Below are 17,343 nucleotides of genomic sequence, written 5' to 3'. Positions count from 1 at the left end.
ATAGGCCTTTGGGAGCCATGCTAGATCCAAACAAGACCCCTCTGTGAGCTGTCAGGAAAGCAGACATACCAGGCATCCAGTGCCACTTGGGTGCCAAGTGCTGCTGCCCACACCATCTTCCAGTTTCCTCCTGACCCTCTGACCCCAGGGGTCCACTGTGTGCTTCTAACAGCACTGATGCCTTTGTCTCCCCTAGCTTTAAATAATCAAAAGGCCATAGTACTTTTGTGTCTCAAGCTTGTATTTTTGAGTGTACATTTGAAGCCATCCATACTAATAATTATTTGGATCATTTAATACATAAAGTCACACTTTAAAAAGTGTATTTAGACTTTAAAAAAAAAAACATTCATTTTGTTTTTGTTTTTAACCAAAAACAAATGAGTAAACGTAAGGAGCCACGGATTGCCTGGTGCACCTCAGTTTTCTTCACAGTGCTCATGCTGTAGTCTCTGTAAAGAGTGGTCCAGCAAGGACTCTGCTGCTTTAGACCTATTGGGGCTTCTGTACAGTGAAGCGGAACAAAGAGACATTCAGCTGCCTGCTTTCTTCATGGATTGAGGAGTCCGCAACCCTCAAAGGATGATTTGTAAGAATACCAGAAGGTTTGACTTGCTTAAAAAAAAAAAAAAAACTTTTTTTTTTTTTAACTATAGGAGTCACTAGTTCAGGATTTCCCTTTGAATTTGGACGGAATCCTTACAAAGGAAAGCGCCCCTTGAAAGACATAATTGGGTCATACAAAAACCGCCACAGCAGTAGTGATCCTTTGATCGAGGGAACGTCATCAGGCAGCAGCGGATGCCTCACCAAGCCAGTGTCCGAAATGCAGCTGCAGATTCAAAGCCAGCAGGAGGAGCTGGAGCAACTCAAGAAGGACCTATCCAGTCAGAAGGTAACTGCCTCTTGATTTTTATGTACACCTCAGTGGGCCAGAGACCTAGGAATACAGCTCTTGCTCCCCTGGAGCCCTTCCCTGAAGCTCGTACTGCTGGGGTTACCATCCTGTGCCCTGAACTATGCCCATGTTTATTCAAAGAGCCTAGACCCTGGGCAGGTTACAAAGTGCTCCTCTCTACACCCACATCCAGTTCCTCAGCCTCGAGTTCTCTCAGCTTTCCACATCCTGTCTGATAGCATTTTTCTAAGCTGGTATGAATTTCTTCTACCTAATTGCTAGACAGCTCAGTGAACCTTAGAGCCTGGATCCCTCCCCCTTTTTATTTTATTTTTAATTATATGTATGGGTATGTAAATGTAGGCATCCAACGAGGCCAGAAACCAATGTCAAATTCAATGAGCTTCCCAGTGTGGGTTCTGGGAATCAAGCTCAGATCCTCCGCAAGAGCAAAGTGTGCTCTTAACTACCCCCCCACCACCACCACATACACACATACATACTTCCATTTATTCATTTATTTTTGAGATTGCATCTCACTGTGTCATCTAGGCTGGCCTGGAGCAGTTGATCCCCCTGCTCTGGCACTGGAATTATAGGCATGTGCCACCACGCAGTACTTCACAGATCCCTTAGCACTGATAAGCATGTGCCAGGAACCATTGCTAATTACAGCATGCACATCCATTATTTCCCGTTTCCTATTATTGTTCTCTTCAGGCTGTATTTGTGGAGTACATTTTTTTTCCTCTCTATTTTTGAAATCTTTCAAGAGGAAGTTCAACATTAAAATGTTTCCAGTGGAGTTGTTTCTGCATTTCCTCATTTCCAGCAATTACTTATATAACACTGTTAGGATTTCTGCTCTTCTCCCCTACACCGTGGCTTTCTTACCGTTCACCTCATTATCTTCTTGGCTCCTAGGAGCTCATTCGGCTGCTCCAGCAGACGGTCCGGTCATCACAATATGACAAGTATTTTACGAGCCACCAAATCAGCCAGGGGGTCCCCAGGGACACACTGGAGCTCCTCCACCAAAAAGACGAGCAGATCCTGGGCCTCAGCGGCCAGCTGGAGAGGTTCAGCCTGGAGAAGGAAAGTCTCCAGCAGGAAGTGAGGACACTGAAGAGCAAGGTGGGAGAGCTCAATGAGCGGCTTGGGATGCTGATGGAGACCATCCAGGCCAAGGACGAGGTCATCATCAAGCTCAGCGAGTGTGAGGGCAGCGTGTCTTCACCCACCATGGGGCCCAGCTCTCCTTTGGCCACCCCAGCCAGCAGGGACCAGCTGGAGCTGGACAGGCTAAAAGTAAGGGCAGGGTGTGGGCTAGCTTTCTGGACAGACATTGCAAACTCAGAAAGAGGGTTTCCACTCAAATCCTAGGCATGTTCAGGAACTGTCTCATGAGCACTTCTAACATGGTTGCCATTGCTGCCATCGCCTGGGACACTTTCAGCTCTTCCTGTCTCTGGCTTAGAAATAGCTGGAACACCCCCTCCCCTCTAGTGTTCCCATTCTTGAGACTTCACTATGCCAAGGTTGTCAGTTTCCCCTCTGTGTACATAAATACAAACACAGACTTAGTTTGTACAGCCCCCACAGACCTGGGTACGAATATTGTCCCAGTCGTCAGAGTAGGGCCCGCTGGGAAGGTGGACCCAGCTCCAGGCAGCCCAGACTAGAAGCCTGCTCAGAGTCACTGCCCCACATGAGAAGTCCTGCACTTAGACGGAAGGACAGAGCTGTCTTCCCAGTGCCCCTCTCTGAGGGAGCCCAGGCTTGAGAGGCTGACCCCTGAAGAGAAGGGAACTGGAGTGATAAGCAGCATGTGAGGGAGGAGGGCCACGATCCCTGTGGGAAGCAAGGCAGCCTGTAGAGCATCCTGCTGGTCCAGAGCAGAGAGTTCCATGTTGTAGTTCAGGCTGACCCAGAAATCACTGTAGCCCAGGTTGGCCTCAAACTCGAGGCAATCTTTTGTCCCCGTGTCCAGGGTACTAAGATTCCCAGGTGTGTGTTATCATGCTTGGATACTTGCTGGATTTTTTTGTTGTTGTTTCATTTTTCTTTTTATAAGCAGTCTTAGTGTTACCTGTAGAAGGCAGTTAGTTTATGTGCTCAACCTCAGATGTTCTGTACGAAGTAGTCATACACATAATGTTGGCGTTTGTAGCATGGGCTTTCCAGAGAGTTGGTTTTGGTTTTGGCAAGAGAGAAGTGTGTGGCACACAGTTTCACAGGGAGCCAAGCCAGGGTGTAAGAATGGGCCATGTAGCTGCTCTGACCACCGAGCCTTCACAGACTGCTAACTTCCCTCATACAAGCCAACCATGTCCTCCCGTTTCCTTGGGGAGCTGGGGTAGTCCACACAGCTAGTGGGGTCCAAGCTCCTGTAGTCTTAATCTTTCCCTCGCTGTTAAGTATACTTAGTTTCTCTCCGCCAACCTTCCTTTAACTGACCTGCAATGATATGTTTGTTCCTTGTTTCCAAATACAGTACTTTTAAGATGCTGGCAGAGAGGAGAAAAACCATGATTTGGGCCAGAAAAGAATGCTTTAGTCTTCTTTTGGGTCTGACATTGTTACAACGTGGGTTGCTGAGGCTGAGTTGGTGTGGTGCAGGGGTTGGGGTGCGGGTGGGGAAGCTCAAATACTCAGCCTGGGCCCCAGAACTCAGAAGCTGGCTTCTTGGTGCAGCATTCAACAGGTGCATAGTATCCCTGACTCGGGGCTGTCTGGGAAATAATGACATGAATGGCTCCTGGGACTTCGGAGGTCTAAGTGAGATCAAGAAGCACAGGTCCCTTGTCCAGAATACTTATGACTTGTGGCACATGCCCCATGAGGGCCTGCAAATCATGGGTACCAGGGAAACTTTCCTAGTTCTTCTGCGTCTTATCAGGACAAACTACAGCTTCAAGGAAGTTCAGTCTGGAGACGGGGGAGTGTCTGGAGAAGTATGTAGAAATGGCCAGGGCCAGAGGGAGGACATGCTTACAAAAGATGGAATTTATAAGGAGTCTTATAAAAACAACCACAGCCTTAAAGATGGTTCTCATTCATCTTTATTTAGAAGCCTCCTTGACTTACCACGAGAATGATCTAATGGAGTCTGCAAACTTATTTTCAGAGCATTTTACATGAAAATTCTTCCCTACGCAGTTACACCTTCCTTCAGGTAGAGCAGGGCAAAACTTGTGACCACAGGAGACTGAGGCAAGCCAGACCTCTGAGTTCCAGACCAGACTGGTCCACATAGTGAGTTCCAGGACAGCCAAGGTTACATAATAGATCCTGTCTTTACCAGAAAGAAAGGGAGGGGGAGGGGGAAGGGGGAGAGAGAGAGAGAGAGAGAGAGAGAGAGAGAGAACAGGCAGGCAGAGAGGAAGGGAGGGATTGAGGGAGAGATTGAGGGAGGGAGGGAAAAAACCTTTGTCTCCAACCTTTACATTCTCTAAATACAAAATAAATATTGCAGAAGTAAACAGTTGACCAATCCAGTGAAAGGCCAACTGTGTTCTTGGTAGTTTGGGAGGTGGTGCAGGGGACTGGACCCAGGGCCTTGTGTCTGATAGTCAGATACCTTACCGCTGACCTCCACCCTCTGTCCTAAGGTCCTCCTCCAGCTTTTCCACAGTTTGCAACTGCATGGTACAGGAGTGAAGAGTGTGCGCTCCAGAGTGCCTTGTGCACCACACACCGTAGTGGTTGTCATCACACGCCTCTTAATTAAGAGCTTTTATATTTTATATAAAATATAAAAGGTATATTTTATAGCCTTTTAAAATAGAACTATATAAGTAAAACTGAGAGCCTACATAGAATTCAGTCCATCTCTCTGGTTTAAAAGAATATTAAATGACTGCTTTTTCTCATCTCCGACTCATCTGTGTGCCTGGAGATAGAAAGTGCATCCTGTTTACTTCTGCCATCAGCTGAGAAAAGCCACCACTGCTAAGTAAATATTCTCCCACCTCCTTCTGCTGCCACAAATGGCCAAAAGGTTCTTCAGAAAGCTCCTACTAACATCTTCCGGTTTTTTTTAGAACTTGCTCTCACTTGGCAGGACTCAAAGATGCTAATTACATAGGATAATTAGCCAACATGCAACCCACATCAGTTGATAAAAAAAAAATTTTTTTTTTCCCAACAGGATAGTCTGCAAGGGTACAAAAGCCAAAATAAATTTCTAAACAAGGAAATTTTGGAACTCTCAGCTCTACGAAGAAATGCAGAAAGGAGAGAGAGGGATCTGATGGCGAAGGTAAGTCAGGACAGACTCATCTCACCACTTGAAGGGAGGCTGGAGACCGCGCTTGAGCGGATGTGCTTTAAAACCTACCCAGCCACCATGATGGGAGAAACGTGGCTTCTGGTATCAGTACATGTAAAGAACATATAGTACATTTTCTCTGTTGATGACAAACTCTCACACGTGGCCTTCAACATGCGTTTTTCGTGGTGTTTTCAAAATGAAAGCAAAGTGCAATCATAGTGTCACTCCAGATTAAAGTTACCTCCATTGTTGTTTATCCTTTTGAGATTTAGTTGAGAATATTACCATCCCCGTAGATCCAGCAGGGTTGGTTTAAGATTATGGCTGCAGAAGGCTTTGGAAGGCTAAGGGGCCGCAAGCATCCCAGCTGTGAGTTATAAATGCCTGGCACTTGTCCACAGCCGTCGCGTGCATGTACTGTTTTTGAGCAACCTTCCAAGCATATTTCTAAGTCTTATTCCTGCATATTTGCCAGGGTAAAGTTGGTTTTTTTTTTTTCTGATCAGGTAGCAGATGGGAACTAATCCTGCCTGGACATAATGTCCTAACAAAGTTGGTATGCACAGGGCAGGGCGGGCAAAGCATTCATGGCCCATGTAACCAAGTAGGGGTAGGCTTGACCTCAGTCATTGGCTCATGAGCGAGTTTCTGTGGCTCATTCTAACCATGTTGAAGGGTGGTTCCTGTGCTTACCAGCACCTCTGTGTGCTTAGGAAAAAGGGGAGCCATGCAGGCTCTTTTAACCCTGACCTAACTTTTTGCCTGTGTTATACTTTGCAGCAGGCTCGCTTCCTAGTCTTCTTGAGCATGCTGGTTTGGGCTAATTGGTTGCCTGTGCTACCTGAGGCTTACTTTCGCAGTATTTGTCTCTGGATGGAGCTAACACCTTACATTCTCTGCAGTACTCTAGCCTGGAAGCCAAGCTTTGCCAGGTTGAAAGTAAATACTTGATACTGCTCCAAGAAATGAAGACACCAGTTTGCTCAGAAGAACAGGGGCCTGCCAGGGATGTCATAGCCCAGTTGTTGGAGGATGCTCTGCAGGTTGAGAGCCAAGAGCAGCCGGAGCAAGCATTCGTTAAGCCTCAAGTGGTCAGGTAAATATGCTGAGTCTGTTGGGGCAGTCCACCCATTTCCTAAGGTCCCTTTCCACAGCAGTAGACGTTCATAGGGCACTTTAACACTGGATGTCTTTCTTTTTTTTTTTTTTTTTTTTGATGCCCATGGCAAGTGCTTTCAGGCCAACAAGGCAGGTATTGTCATTCTCCCACAGAAGTCAAGTGATAGAACTGGAATCAGTCTAGGCCTGTTGGTTCCAAGACCATGTCAAAATAGAGCCTCACCTCCAATACTTACCTCCTTCTGCAGGGGCCAGTTTTCCAAAGAATAGGAGCCCTCACGACACAGGTGCATCCTGTCAGGGCGGGGTTGGGGGGTGGTTTACTGAAAGCAAACAGGCCATGGAGATACACTGACTTTTCCTTTTGTGGGAGAGTGGTGCTAGTATCTGATTGAGTGGCTCCAGACCACTCCGAGACAAACCATGGACCACCCTCAAAATGCACTTGGACATGCACGTGTAAAATAGTGCATATTTGGGGATGGGGGGTTGGTCATAGAACCTAGAATGGATCTTTGATTAAAGGCTCATATAATATATTTTATGACCAGTCTCAAAGTGTCAGGGCTAGGATAAATCTGCAAGTTCACCTGGTGTAACCTCTTCTGTCTCTGGCACTCAGGTATAGCACTGTCTCTGTCCCTTGCTCTTTGCAGTCTCCTCTCTGCCTTTCCTCCAGCCTCAGACAAAGGCCTTTGACATGCTCGGGCCCCTCCCCAGGCTAACAGATTCTGTCCACCAGCATTGACTGTGTTTGTCAAATGACAGAAATGGACTTTCAGAATATAATCAACACTGCTGTTGCAGAACACTTATTCTGAGAGATGTGCTGGATGCAGGAACCATTAAGTGGTTCACAGAATTGAACATTAAGTATAGAATTGTATTAAATGCTCACTGCAAGTGGATTTGCTCTCAGTCTCTTAAGTGAGGTGGGTAAGTTAGGAAGTGGTATAGCACATTCTGGGCTACACATCCTATGGCACTTATGAATAAGTCCCCAGCCCAGGCAGCCAGAGTCTCAAGTTCAAGAGTGCTGCCTCCACATCATGTATGGATGCTTTGTTCATAGTCACTGGTGACCTCTGGGAGCTGTTCTGAAGTATGTTACATTCTTCTCGTGTTCATTTAGGAAGCTGTGCATTCTTCACTGCTTTGCAGAACTCCATTAGGTAAATAGACCACAGTGGCATTATTGCGTCCCCTCATGAGAAACACTTAGGACCTTTGTAGCTGTCTTAGTTACAAACACCATGGTATATGTTCGGTGTGCCCAGGCAAGATTTTCTCCAGGATGTAGAAGAGAAGCGAGATTCCTGATGTGAAGGGAGTGCATGTCTTCAAATCTAATAGATTTCCAATATTCCTAAGACTTTTGCCTATGCGTTGTGTCAGAAGTGTACTAGGATCTGATACTACCATGACTAACCATAGACTTAGCAGCAAGTTTCCTGTCAGAGTTCGTAGGTCAGAAGGCAACTTAAGTCTTATTGGACTGAATCTCAGTGTAATCAAGGACTGGGCTCCTTTCTGGATCTTCTGGGCAACAGTTCATTTCCATCATTGAAAATGTTGGTAGATAAAGTTCCTTGAAGATACAAAGTGAAACCCTGTTTCCCAGCCTCTAGAGACCACCTGAATTCCATAGTTCATGGCTCCTTCCATCTTTAAAAGCATCAGCAGTTGATCCAGTCCCTGGGCACATATGAGCATGCGCGCACACACACACACACTCACACACGTAAACCCACACCGAGCTCACACACACACTTCTCTCCTGCCTTTTGTCTCTCCTGCATCATCTTCTGTCATTTTCCTCTGATCTGTTCTTCAGCCTTCCCTTCTCCTCTTTGAAGGGTTCATGTGGATACCAGGTTCCTTGGTAACCCAGACCATCTCCTTGTGTTAATTCTTAACCTTAATATCATCTGCCACTGTCCTCTTCGTGTATTTGGTCACAGATTTCAGTGGCAAGATGTTGACATCTGTGGGGCCGTTTCCTGTCCACCAAAGCCTTGATTAGTTTTTGTACCCAAAACTAACAGGGTGTCTTACTGATGCCCTCTTCCTTGTCTTTCACTTTTAAAGTGACACCTTCTGAACAGGTATGGTGGCACACACCTGCAGTCCCAGCTACTTGGAAGGCTGAGGTGGAAGGATCACGTGAACCTAGGCATTTGAAACTAGGCTGGTAAATGTAGTAAGATGCTTTGTTTATTAACATAGTATCTTCTGAAGCATGAAGTTCAGTATATAAGTGTGATACATAAAGTAACATTGATATGTACGCTGGCATAGCTACATAGAGAAGTCTCCTTTTTCTCTTTTCTTTTTTCTTTTTGTTTGTTTCTTTCTTTTTCTTCTAAGACAGTTTCTTTCTAGCTACACTCAGACTTGCCTCTCAAACTTACAGTCCTCCCTTTTCAGCCCCTTGAACACTGAGATCAGAGGTGTACACCACTGTGCTCAGTCTTGTTTGATAATAGTGCCTGTATTTCCTTCTGACTTTATATTCAGAGTTTTAACCCAGCTGAAAGTGAGTTTTCCCTGTACACTATCGAGAGTCAATCTCATTAAACCTTTCTTGCCCTGCTCAATTGAAAAGCCTTTGTGCTTCATGGTCTGAAAGAGTCCCGTTCGTCTGCACCCTTTGCCAAGGCCGTGCCGTTTCTACTGTCCCTCTTGTTATTTCTCCACAGTGAGTTTGATATCTACGGGTTTAGGACTGTCCCTGATGATGATGAGGAAGAGAAGTTGGTCGCCAAGGTCCGAGCATTGGACCTGAAGACTCTGTACCTCACAGAAAACCAGGAAGTTTCCACTGGGGTCAAGTGGGAAAACTATTTTGCAAGCACAATGAACAGGGAGATGGTATGTTCTCCAGAGCTGAAAAACCTGATCCGAGCAGGCATTCCCCACGAGCACCGCTCCAAGGTGTGGAAGTGGTGTGTTGACCGCCACACCAGGAAGTTCAAGGACAGCATGGAGCCAGGCTACTTCCAGTCCTTGCTCCAGAAAGCTCTGGAGAAACAGAACCCGGCCTCCAAGCAGATTGAGCTGGACCTGCTTCGGACTCTGCCCAATAACAAGCATTACTCCAGCCCCACATCGGAGGGCATACAGAAGCTGCGCAGTGTCCTGCTCGCCTTCTCCTGGCGGAATCCGGATATCGGCTACTGCCAAGGCCTGAACAGGTGGGTGTCAGGCTATTCCTGTCCCTGGTTTAGAAAAACTCCAGGTACCAGGCCATACCTGGCAGCTCCCTCTCCTCCCGGCTGACTAAGAAAAGCTTGTATCCTAGGGGAAAGGAGGGATAGCAGCAAGACAGTTTTCATGATGCAATGTCCCAGTTCTAGAATAACGCAGGCAGATTCTGCATCAGAAAGCATAAGGACTGTGGAAGGGTGTGGGGTGTGGCTCAGTGGCACAAGTGGGGCCCTAGGCCAGTCCCAGCACTGGGATTAGTCAGCACAAAAGTCAACTCACTTGAAGGTCTTGGAGTTTCATTTTTTCCTTCCTTGCTCTTCTCTTCACACTTGGGTTTTAATCAGAAGAATCTGACTGCTCTGCTTGATAGTTGATGGAGCAAAGCTTGCCACCATTTGCTTATACAGGATCCTGAACTGGTTTGTTTCTGCTGATCAAAATTCAGCCCTTGAAGGACCTAAACTTGCTTACCTTTTAGATAGATAGATAGATAGATAGATAGATAGATAGATAGATAGATAGATAGATATTTTTATTATCAATTTCACACATGTATGCAATGCATCCTGACCACTCTCATCCCAACGCTCTCCCAACCCCCTACAACCCCCATCTAGCCCCTCCTCCCCATAAATTTTTCCCATTCATATCTGTTCAGTTTTGTAGCCACCAAATAAACTCTCTTACAGGTCTTGAATATTTCTCATAAGCAAAAGCCGCTTAGGGTCTCTCACCTTTGTTAGTGTTCCGGGCTTGCCATCCTGAGCTCTGTGTGCTGGGCCAGGACAAGACTTTGGGAGTACCGGAGTCAGCTCCCCACCCATCTCCTCTCAGCACCTCGCTCTGGGCGCTGGGAGGAGCTTTCTGCTGTGTCTCCTCTTACCCTGCATCACCTCTGTCTGCTTCCTGCTCTCACTGCAGTTGGTGTGTTTGTATTCCTTCCCAGGTAGGGGTAGTAAGTAGCCAAGCTTGTCAGTAAGATAAAATGAGCATCGTCACTTAATCCCAGCACTGTAAATGGATCTCCGTGAGTTCAAGGCTAGCCTGGGTCTATATAGTGAGTTCTAGGCCAGTCAGAGCTATATAGTGAGACTCTGCCTCAAAAAGGAGTGTGGGGGGTTGGGAGGGAGATAAAATACTTGTGTGTGCTTGAGCAGATCCCCCATAAGCAGATTATGTGATCTTGAGTTTTGAATGCTGGCGTTTAGTCCGGCTGCTCAGAGGCTCCTGACCCCACCCCCAGGTAGGCTGTGTGTCTGCAGTGGGACAACTATGAGAGGGAAGCTTTAAAGCTGGACTCCCACTTAACTTAAAATGCAGATGAAGTCTAGTGGCTACCAGGAAGCCATGATGTCTTCGTCAGTGAGGACAGAGTTGTTCTCTCTACCCAGGAAACTATGACTTCTTCGTCATCAAGGATGGGGTAGTTCTCTCTGCTCTTGGAAAGTTAAAAAGGACTTCAGCTTCTCTTAGATAGTCTACATTTAAAAACCAAAACCAGCCTAAAGCAGTCTTCGTTTTACTAAAAGCCACAGCTCACACTGTACTGACCGAAACATACTCGGAGCTGAAACCCCCGAGGGCAGGGCACCACAGTGAAGACTAGCCAGGTGCCGTCCTGGGAACCGGGTCTGTGAACCTTAGGGCACTGAGAGCTCAGGCTCGCCCCACTCCTGTTAAAGCTTCTGAATTGTAATAGTTGAGGTGGGGAAATAGTTCCCTCAGAGTATTGAGCACATGTCCCTGCCTTCTGAGTGCCTAGTCCTTTAGTGGAAGAACTGTCTCTGGATTTGTGCTTTCATCTTCAGCATCGGTTTAAGTGATGTCTTGACAGTCTCTGTTTTGGACTTTCCACACCATTCCTGGCATCCTTGGGGCTACACCTTTGACTATTTGGTTTTTGTCTGTGTAATGTCCCCCAGTTGTCACCTTCCCGACTCTCCATCCCTTTTAGGAAGGAAGCTGAGGTCATCCCCTTGTCTCCTACCCAGGTTCTGTCTTTCAATTTGAGGTTTGCTGATTTCTTTCATTTCTATCAAAGAAAAAGGAAAGAACAAATTCTGAGCAAGGATGTTTTCCCTGTGACTCAAGCAGATAAGCAGAAGTTCTTGGATTTCAGCTGAGTGCAGAGGGACTTTTCCTCAGCTCTGCTCCATTTCTGTGGGTTGACCTCAGGGCATCAGGCATGTCAGACAAGCTCTCTGCCACTGAATCAGCGGCATCTCCTACCCCTGTTTTGTGATGCTGAAGATTGGACCCAAGGCCTGAGGCGTATTTGTGGGCAATGCTGCACCACTGAGCTGCATCTCCAGTACACACACCTCCTCACACATGCCTCTGTTCTAAACTTTGAGACGGGGCCTTGCCAACACGCCCAGGCATGAGTACCGGTTGTGCTTTCTCCCTGTGCGTAAGCCTGCTCTGAAACTGGCATTAGTCATTACCAACAACCTCTTGATTATAACAGGGTTCAAATGTTTGGAGCCAGGGTTCCACTGTGAACAACACAGCAGTTGGTGTGTGTGAGCGCCTCTCCTGCCACAAGTGCACACCTCAGGAAGTACCAAAGGCCTCCCATGGGATCCTGTGCAATCCGGTGCGGCAGCTGGGTACTGGGTGAAATCGGATTTGTAAACTTTCTCAGACTCTCTCACATTCACCTTAGTTTTTAGACATTAAAGGATTAATTAAGCTTTTTAAGCAACAAGCTCAAAGAACTAGCTGCATTAGCAAAATGAAAGAGCGAACCATTTTTTTTAAACATCGATGGATTACAGGGAGATGATTTCATTGGCAAACAATTTCAACTCTGAACAATAACCAAATGACACAATCAAAACTTTTGTCCTCAAGTTTTAGAGGCTCCGTCCCTTTCCCAGAAATACTTACCTTTCTTCATTAGAGAAGTAGAAATCGCTCTGGCTTCTAGAGAAAATAGCTTCAGGAGATGTCTTGGTGAAGGCAGGGACAGGAGCCAGCACTGACCTAATCTCTGTCTGCCCGTAGGTTGGTGGCAGTGGCTCTTCTTTACCTGGACCAAGAAGATGCTTTCTGGTGTCTCGTTACTATCGTGGAAGTCTTCATGCCGCGAGACTATTACACAAAGACTCTGTTAGGATCCCAGGTACTTTTAAAAATACTTTGCCTTGGTCACTGGCATAGAACCATAGTTGTCATGTGACCTGAATTGGGGGGGGTTGGAGGCAGGGGAGAGGGGGTCGGTTCAGGCAGCTTATGTACATGACTGCAGTGACTGATCTCCATGAGTGGACTGTGTCAGCTCCTTCAGCTCACTGGATACCACAGAGAAACAACCCTCCCTGGCAGTCTGTCAGAGAGCAAAGATGCCATGGGTGCCTATTTATGTTACCTCAGGCCTTCCAGAATGCAGGCTCCACCTGGAGATGTGCCTGGAGGGCAGCAAAGGGCTGCTGAGGAGGCTGGGGAAGAAATGAGTTCAAACAGTCTCCCAGCTGTCAGAGGTACCACAGGGGCAGCCTCCTTGGTGCCCTACCTTGTCTTTCCCTGGCTTCTGAGAACAAGACCACCAGTGATGGAGCCTAAAGAGCAGCTGTAGGATTGGCGGTCACCTCCCAGTCAGAGGATCTGAGTGGTATATATGTTCCATTTCACACCCGGATCTTGACATCAGGGGCCAGAATCGGGTGGTCTGGGCTGGAAGAGGCCAGATCGTCTGTCTCCACCTGGGGCTGCCCTAGTATATCACTCCCCACTTTCTCTGCTGTCCTGGCCCTTTTCTCTGGGTCCTGGCTGCCTTGCCATCAGGCTCTTCCTGTCTCTCAACCACAGCTGTGTCATGGCAAACCTTGCATACCTCCTTACGCCTATCCTTGCTTCCCGCTCCACTTAGGCTAGCCCCATGGGCTCCTGGACAGTTTCTACCCACCCATAAAGCTGTTGGATGCAGTTCACCCTCTAGTGACAGGACACTGTTTCTCTGTTTGTGGAACTTCTCTCCTAGAACACCATCCCCTGCTCATCTAGAAAGTTCCAGGTCAGTTCCAGAATGCACCCTCCCTTCCACACTGCCTCCCTGTGTTCCTGGGGCAGCTGTAAGGGGCCCCTCAGTTCCTGCCGTGCTTGCCTGGGATGACTGTTACCTAGCTGGATTAACCCTTGCCTGCCTGCTTATCCTCCAGCTAACTGATGGCATCACCTGGGCCACAGCTCTATTATCTTAGGATGTTAGCACCTGCAGGAGCTACTGTTTGACCAGGAGAGGGAGCAGGTATTTAGTGAGCCTGGCTCCATCCCACCAGAACCACTCTCGAGTCATACTGTATAGCTGCTTTACTGTCCCCATTGGGCTCTGGAGAAAAGGAAGGCCGAAGACAATGAGCCAGTTAGTTACCTAGGGCCGGCAAGATGGCTAACTGGTAAAGTCACTTGCACCAAACTTGATGACCAATGTTTAATCCCTAGAACCCACATAGTGGAAGAAGAGACTTGACTCCTGTAAGTTTTCATCTCCACACTGTGGTACATGTACGCATGCCAAAAGATGATGCAGTTGCTGTGGGGGGCCAAGCTGGGGGTTGGACTCAGCCCTTGGATCCCCATGCCTAAGCCTGCACCCCTCTTTCCACAGTGTAAACGTCACTGGAAGGTGGTGAGAAGCCGAGCTCTGGCCTTCCCATAGCTGCCACATCCCAGTCCCTGTGCTAGTCACCGTGTCCACAGGCACTGAGAGACACTTGCTCAGTCTCTCGGCGATCTCTTCACTTTCTAATTACCTGTGAGGTGCTTCCCTGTCAGCATGAGTTTGTAAGTTAGGACATGGACAAGGGGATGAGGCAATACTCTCCGTCAGGTAGGATTTTAAAACCGGTGGCTAGTGCTTTGTCTGCTCACAGCACCTGAAAGCAGCCCTTCAGGCTCCAACTTAAAGTCTCAGATGACTCAAGGTTTTGGAATAGAAAAAGTGAAGCATTGTTGTCCCTGAACACTCTGGGTGACATCTCATCAGGTACCTTTTCACCTGGGGTTGGTGCTAGTTTCTTCTCTCAGGTGTCTATAACACATTCATTCATCTCCATTATCTTTGTGTCGTGTGTAAGGCTGCTCCTGAAACGAGCGCAGCGTCAGTCCCAGCGCTGGCTTCGCCAGATCCCAGAGCCCCAAGCCTGCTGCCTGCTGCTACTGTGACCCAGCTGCTGGCCAGGATTCCCGTCTTGCCATCCTTGAAGTGTGTGCTGTGTGCCAGGACCTCACCAGGCATTGCAGGCACCAATGAATGACACACTTATCCCATGTCCTCCAGTGTTCAGGAAAGGAGGGGTAAAAGAGGCCTGCGCAGGCATTCCTTGGCAGCCTGCTCCATGCCCAGCCCTCTGCCAACCCCTGGACAGCTTCACATGAGGCACCGTCTGCCACCTACTTAGGAGATGAAATCTGTACCCAGATTTTCTCCCACTTCAGAGCCAGGTGGACACTTGCAGACGCCGTCGGCTGACCCCATCTAGGTAGACTAGCTCCTGTGTTATCGCTTGGCCTCCTGCTCAGATGTCCATCTCTGTTCCTTTCCAGCTTCTTCATTGCTTGAAGTATTAACGAATGTGTCATTGTTTGAGTGTTGAAGGATGAAATGACCAGCAAGGTGTGCTGTCAGGATAGCACTCCTCAGGGAAGGGGAGGGGAGGGGAGGGGAGGGCAGAGAAGGGGAACGAGGCTTCCTGGAGGATGCTTGACCTCATAGGCAACTTTTGGACACTATGGGATGCTCTGACAACTTTTAAAATAGTTTTTGGGATTTTACATCTAACCTGAGTTTGACGAGCAGGTAGACGTGGGTGTGAGGTGAGGTGGACGAGGTGTGGTGAGGCGAGGTGAGGCAAGCGGAGTGAGGCGGGCGAGGTGAGAGGGGCTCTACAGCCTTTTATGTGCATTTTTGTTTCTTAAGTATTCAAGAAAATGATATTCATTTCAGCAGTTTGTAGCTCTTGTTAGAAAGCAAATGTGCATTTTAATCAGTTGTTCTTTGTTGACTCTAGGATACATTTATAATGTAGAGAATTAGTTTCTAAAACACTATTTTTAGCTATTTGTTTTTGGACTTTTGAGAAAGGGTTTTGCTGTGTAACTGAGCTAGAACTCCATATCCTCCTGCCTCAGCCTCCCAAGTGAAAAGAATGTAGGCGTTCACCACCATGCCTGCTAGTTTATAGCTTTGCCTTTTAAAAAGTTAAAATTCAAATAGGAATTGTTTAAAAAAAATAGAACTTCTAACAAATAGTTGCCATTATCAAAGTTTTGGGCTGTCCCAAATAATATTGGAATAATGTTTTCCAAGTGATAACATTTGATTAGACTGTAGCTGTGTTAATATCCCAGGAATCCCAGTCATGTACACCCTGTAGTCCTGATGAACTGGGGTTGTCCTAGTTATAGTTACTGTTGCTGTGATAGACCGCTATGACCAAAGCATCTTGAGGAAGAAAGGGATTATTTGGTTTACACCCTACATTACTGTTCATCACCAAAGGAAGGCAGGACAGGAACTCAAGCAAGCGGGGAACCTGGAGGAGACAGGAGCTAATGCAGAGGCCATGGAGGAGTGCCAGTTATTAGCTTGTTCTTCATGGCTTGTTCAGCTTGCTTTCCTGTAGAACCCAGGACCACCAGCCTGGGGATGGCATTACCCACAATTGATTGGGCCCTACCCCATCAGTCACTAGTTAAGAAAGAGCTCTACAGCAGTGATTCTCAGCCTGTGGGTCATGACCCCTTTGGGGGGAAGGTCAAACGATTCTTTCACAGAGGTCACCTAAAACTATCAGGAAAGCAGATGTTTACATTACAATTTATACAAATAGCAAAATTACAGTTATGAAGTAGCAACAAACATAACTTTGTGGGGTTGGGGTCACCATAACATGAGAATTGCATTAAAGGGTCACAGCATTAGGAAGGTTGAGAGCCAACTGCCCTACAGGCCGATCTCATGGAGGCATTTTGTCAATCAAGGTTCCTTCCTCTCAGATGACTTTAGCTTATCCCAAGTTGACATAAAACTAACAAGGACAAGAATACAGTTGACAGCCTTGCAGATTAGTCTGGGGTGTCCTCCAGAGAAGACTCCGTATAAGCACCTTCAATACCTGCAGGCTGCCATACTGTTCTCCAAAGTGGCCATCCAGTTGATTTCCCAGTCAACTTCCCTAGACAGGGTGTCCTACCCCATGGTCTCAGCATGAGCAGACCAGAGTCTGATCTCCAGGCCTGGCTTTGTGCTCCTCATCACCCCTTTCTTGCAGTTGTACCTCTCACTGTAGGGGTCTCATCCTAAAGGTGCCCTGGGGCACCCGCTGCTTCTCATCTTCCCAGTCCACTCCTGTGCCCTGTCTCAGATGCCACATCTTTGCCCTCTCCGTGGCAGCCTCAGAAGTGAGGTACTCTGAGCAGCTTTTCTTCCCACCCACACAAAGGAGAGTTACCTTTGGCAGTTACCTTCAAGTAATTTTGAGTTCCACATGCCCACTTCTGTTTTTCCATTTTCATCCGTTTGGCCATGGGGTCTCGGCCGTCCAATCTAGTCTTCCTGTTGCAGCTGGATGAATGGACCTAGAGAAGTTGCAGGTTTCACTGTTGGACGTCCTCTGAAAGCCTTAAATGCTCCTCCTTTCTTCCTGCTGTTTGCAGACTGGGGTAGGGAGGCTGGTTTTGCAGATTGGTATTAATCTTTGCATGTGTCAAATAAAACTGATTAGACTTGAAGGAAATGTGAGTCCCACTGTGCTACCTGAGCACACACACACACATACACAGAGGGGGGCGGTGGGGGCTTACATGGGTCACACACACATACACAGAGGGGGGCGGTGGGGGC

General features: G+C 47.4%; 1 protein-coding gene across 1 annotated transcript in view; it reads left to right on the top strand.

Annotated features, from left to right (window-relative positions):
• Positions 1-17,343, top strand: part of Tbc1d2b (TBC1 domain family member 2B) — a 69,552-nt gene that overhangs the window by 42,631 nt on the left and 9,578 nt on the right. The window contains exons 5-10 of the mRNA XM_031345654.1: positions 657-895; positions 1,823-2,206; positions 5,049-5,159; positions 6,074-6,267; positions 8,990-9,484; positions 12,504-12,621. Coding sequence (XP_031201514.1) covers positions 657-895; positions 1,823-2,206; positions 5,049-5,159; positions 6,074-6,267; positions 8,990-9,484; positions 12,504-12,621 — 1,541 coding nt within the window. The remainder of the gene's footprint in view (positions 1-656; positions 896-1,822; positions 2,207-5,048; positions 5,160-6,073; positions 6,268-8,989; positions 9,485-12,503; positions 12,622-17,343) is intronic.

This window comes from Mastomys coucha, unplaced genomic scaffold (assembly GCF_008632895.1).
Source record: "Mastomys coucha isolate ucsf_1 unplaced genomic scaffold, UCSF_Mcou_1 pScaffold23, whole genome shotgun sequence".
Lineage (NCBI taxonomy): Eukaryota > Metazoa > Chordata > Mammalia > Rodentia > Muridae > Mastomys > Mastomys coucha.
This window is presented reverse-complemented; position numbering and strand designations above follow the sequence as displayed.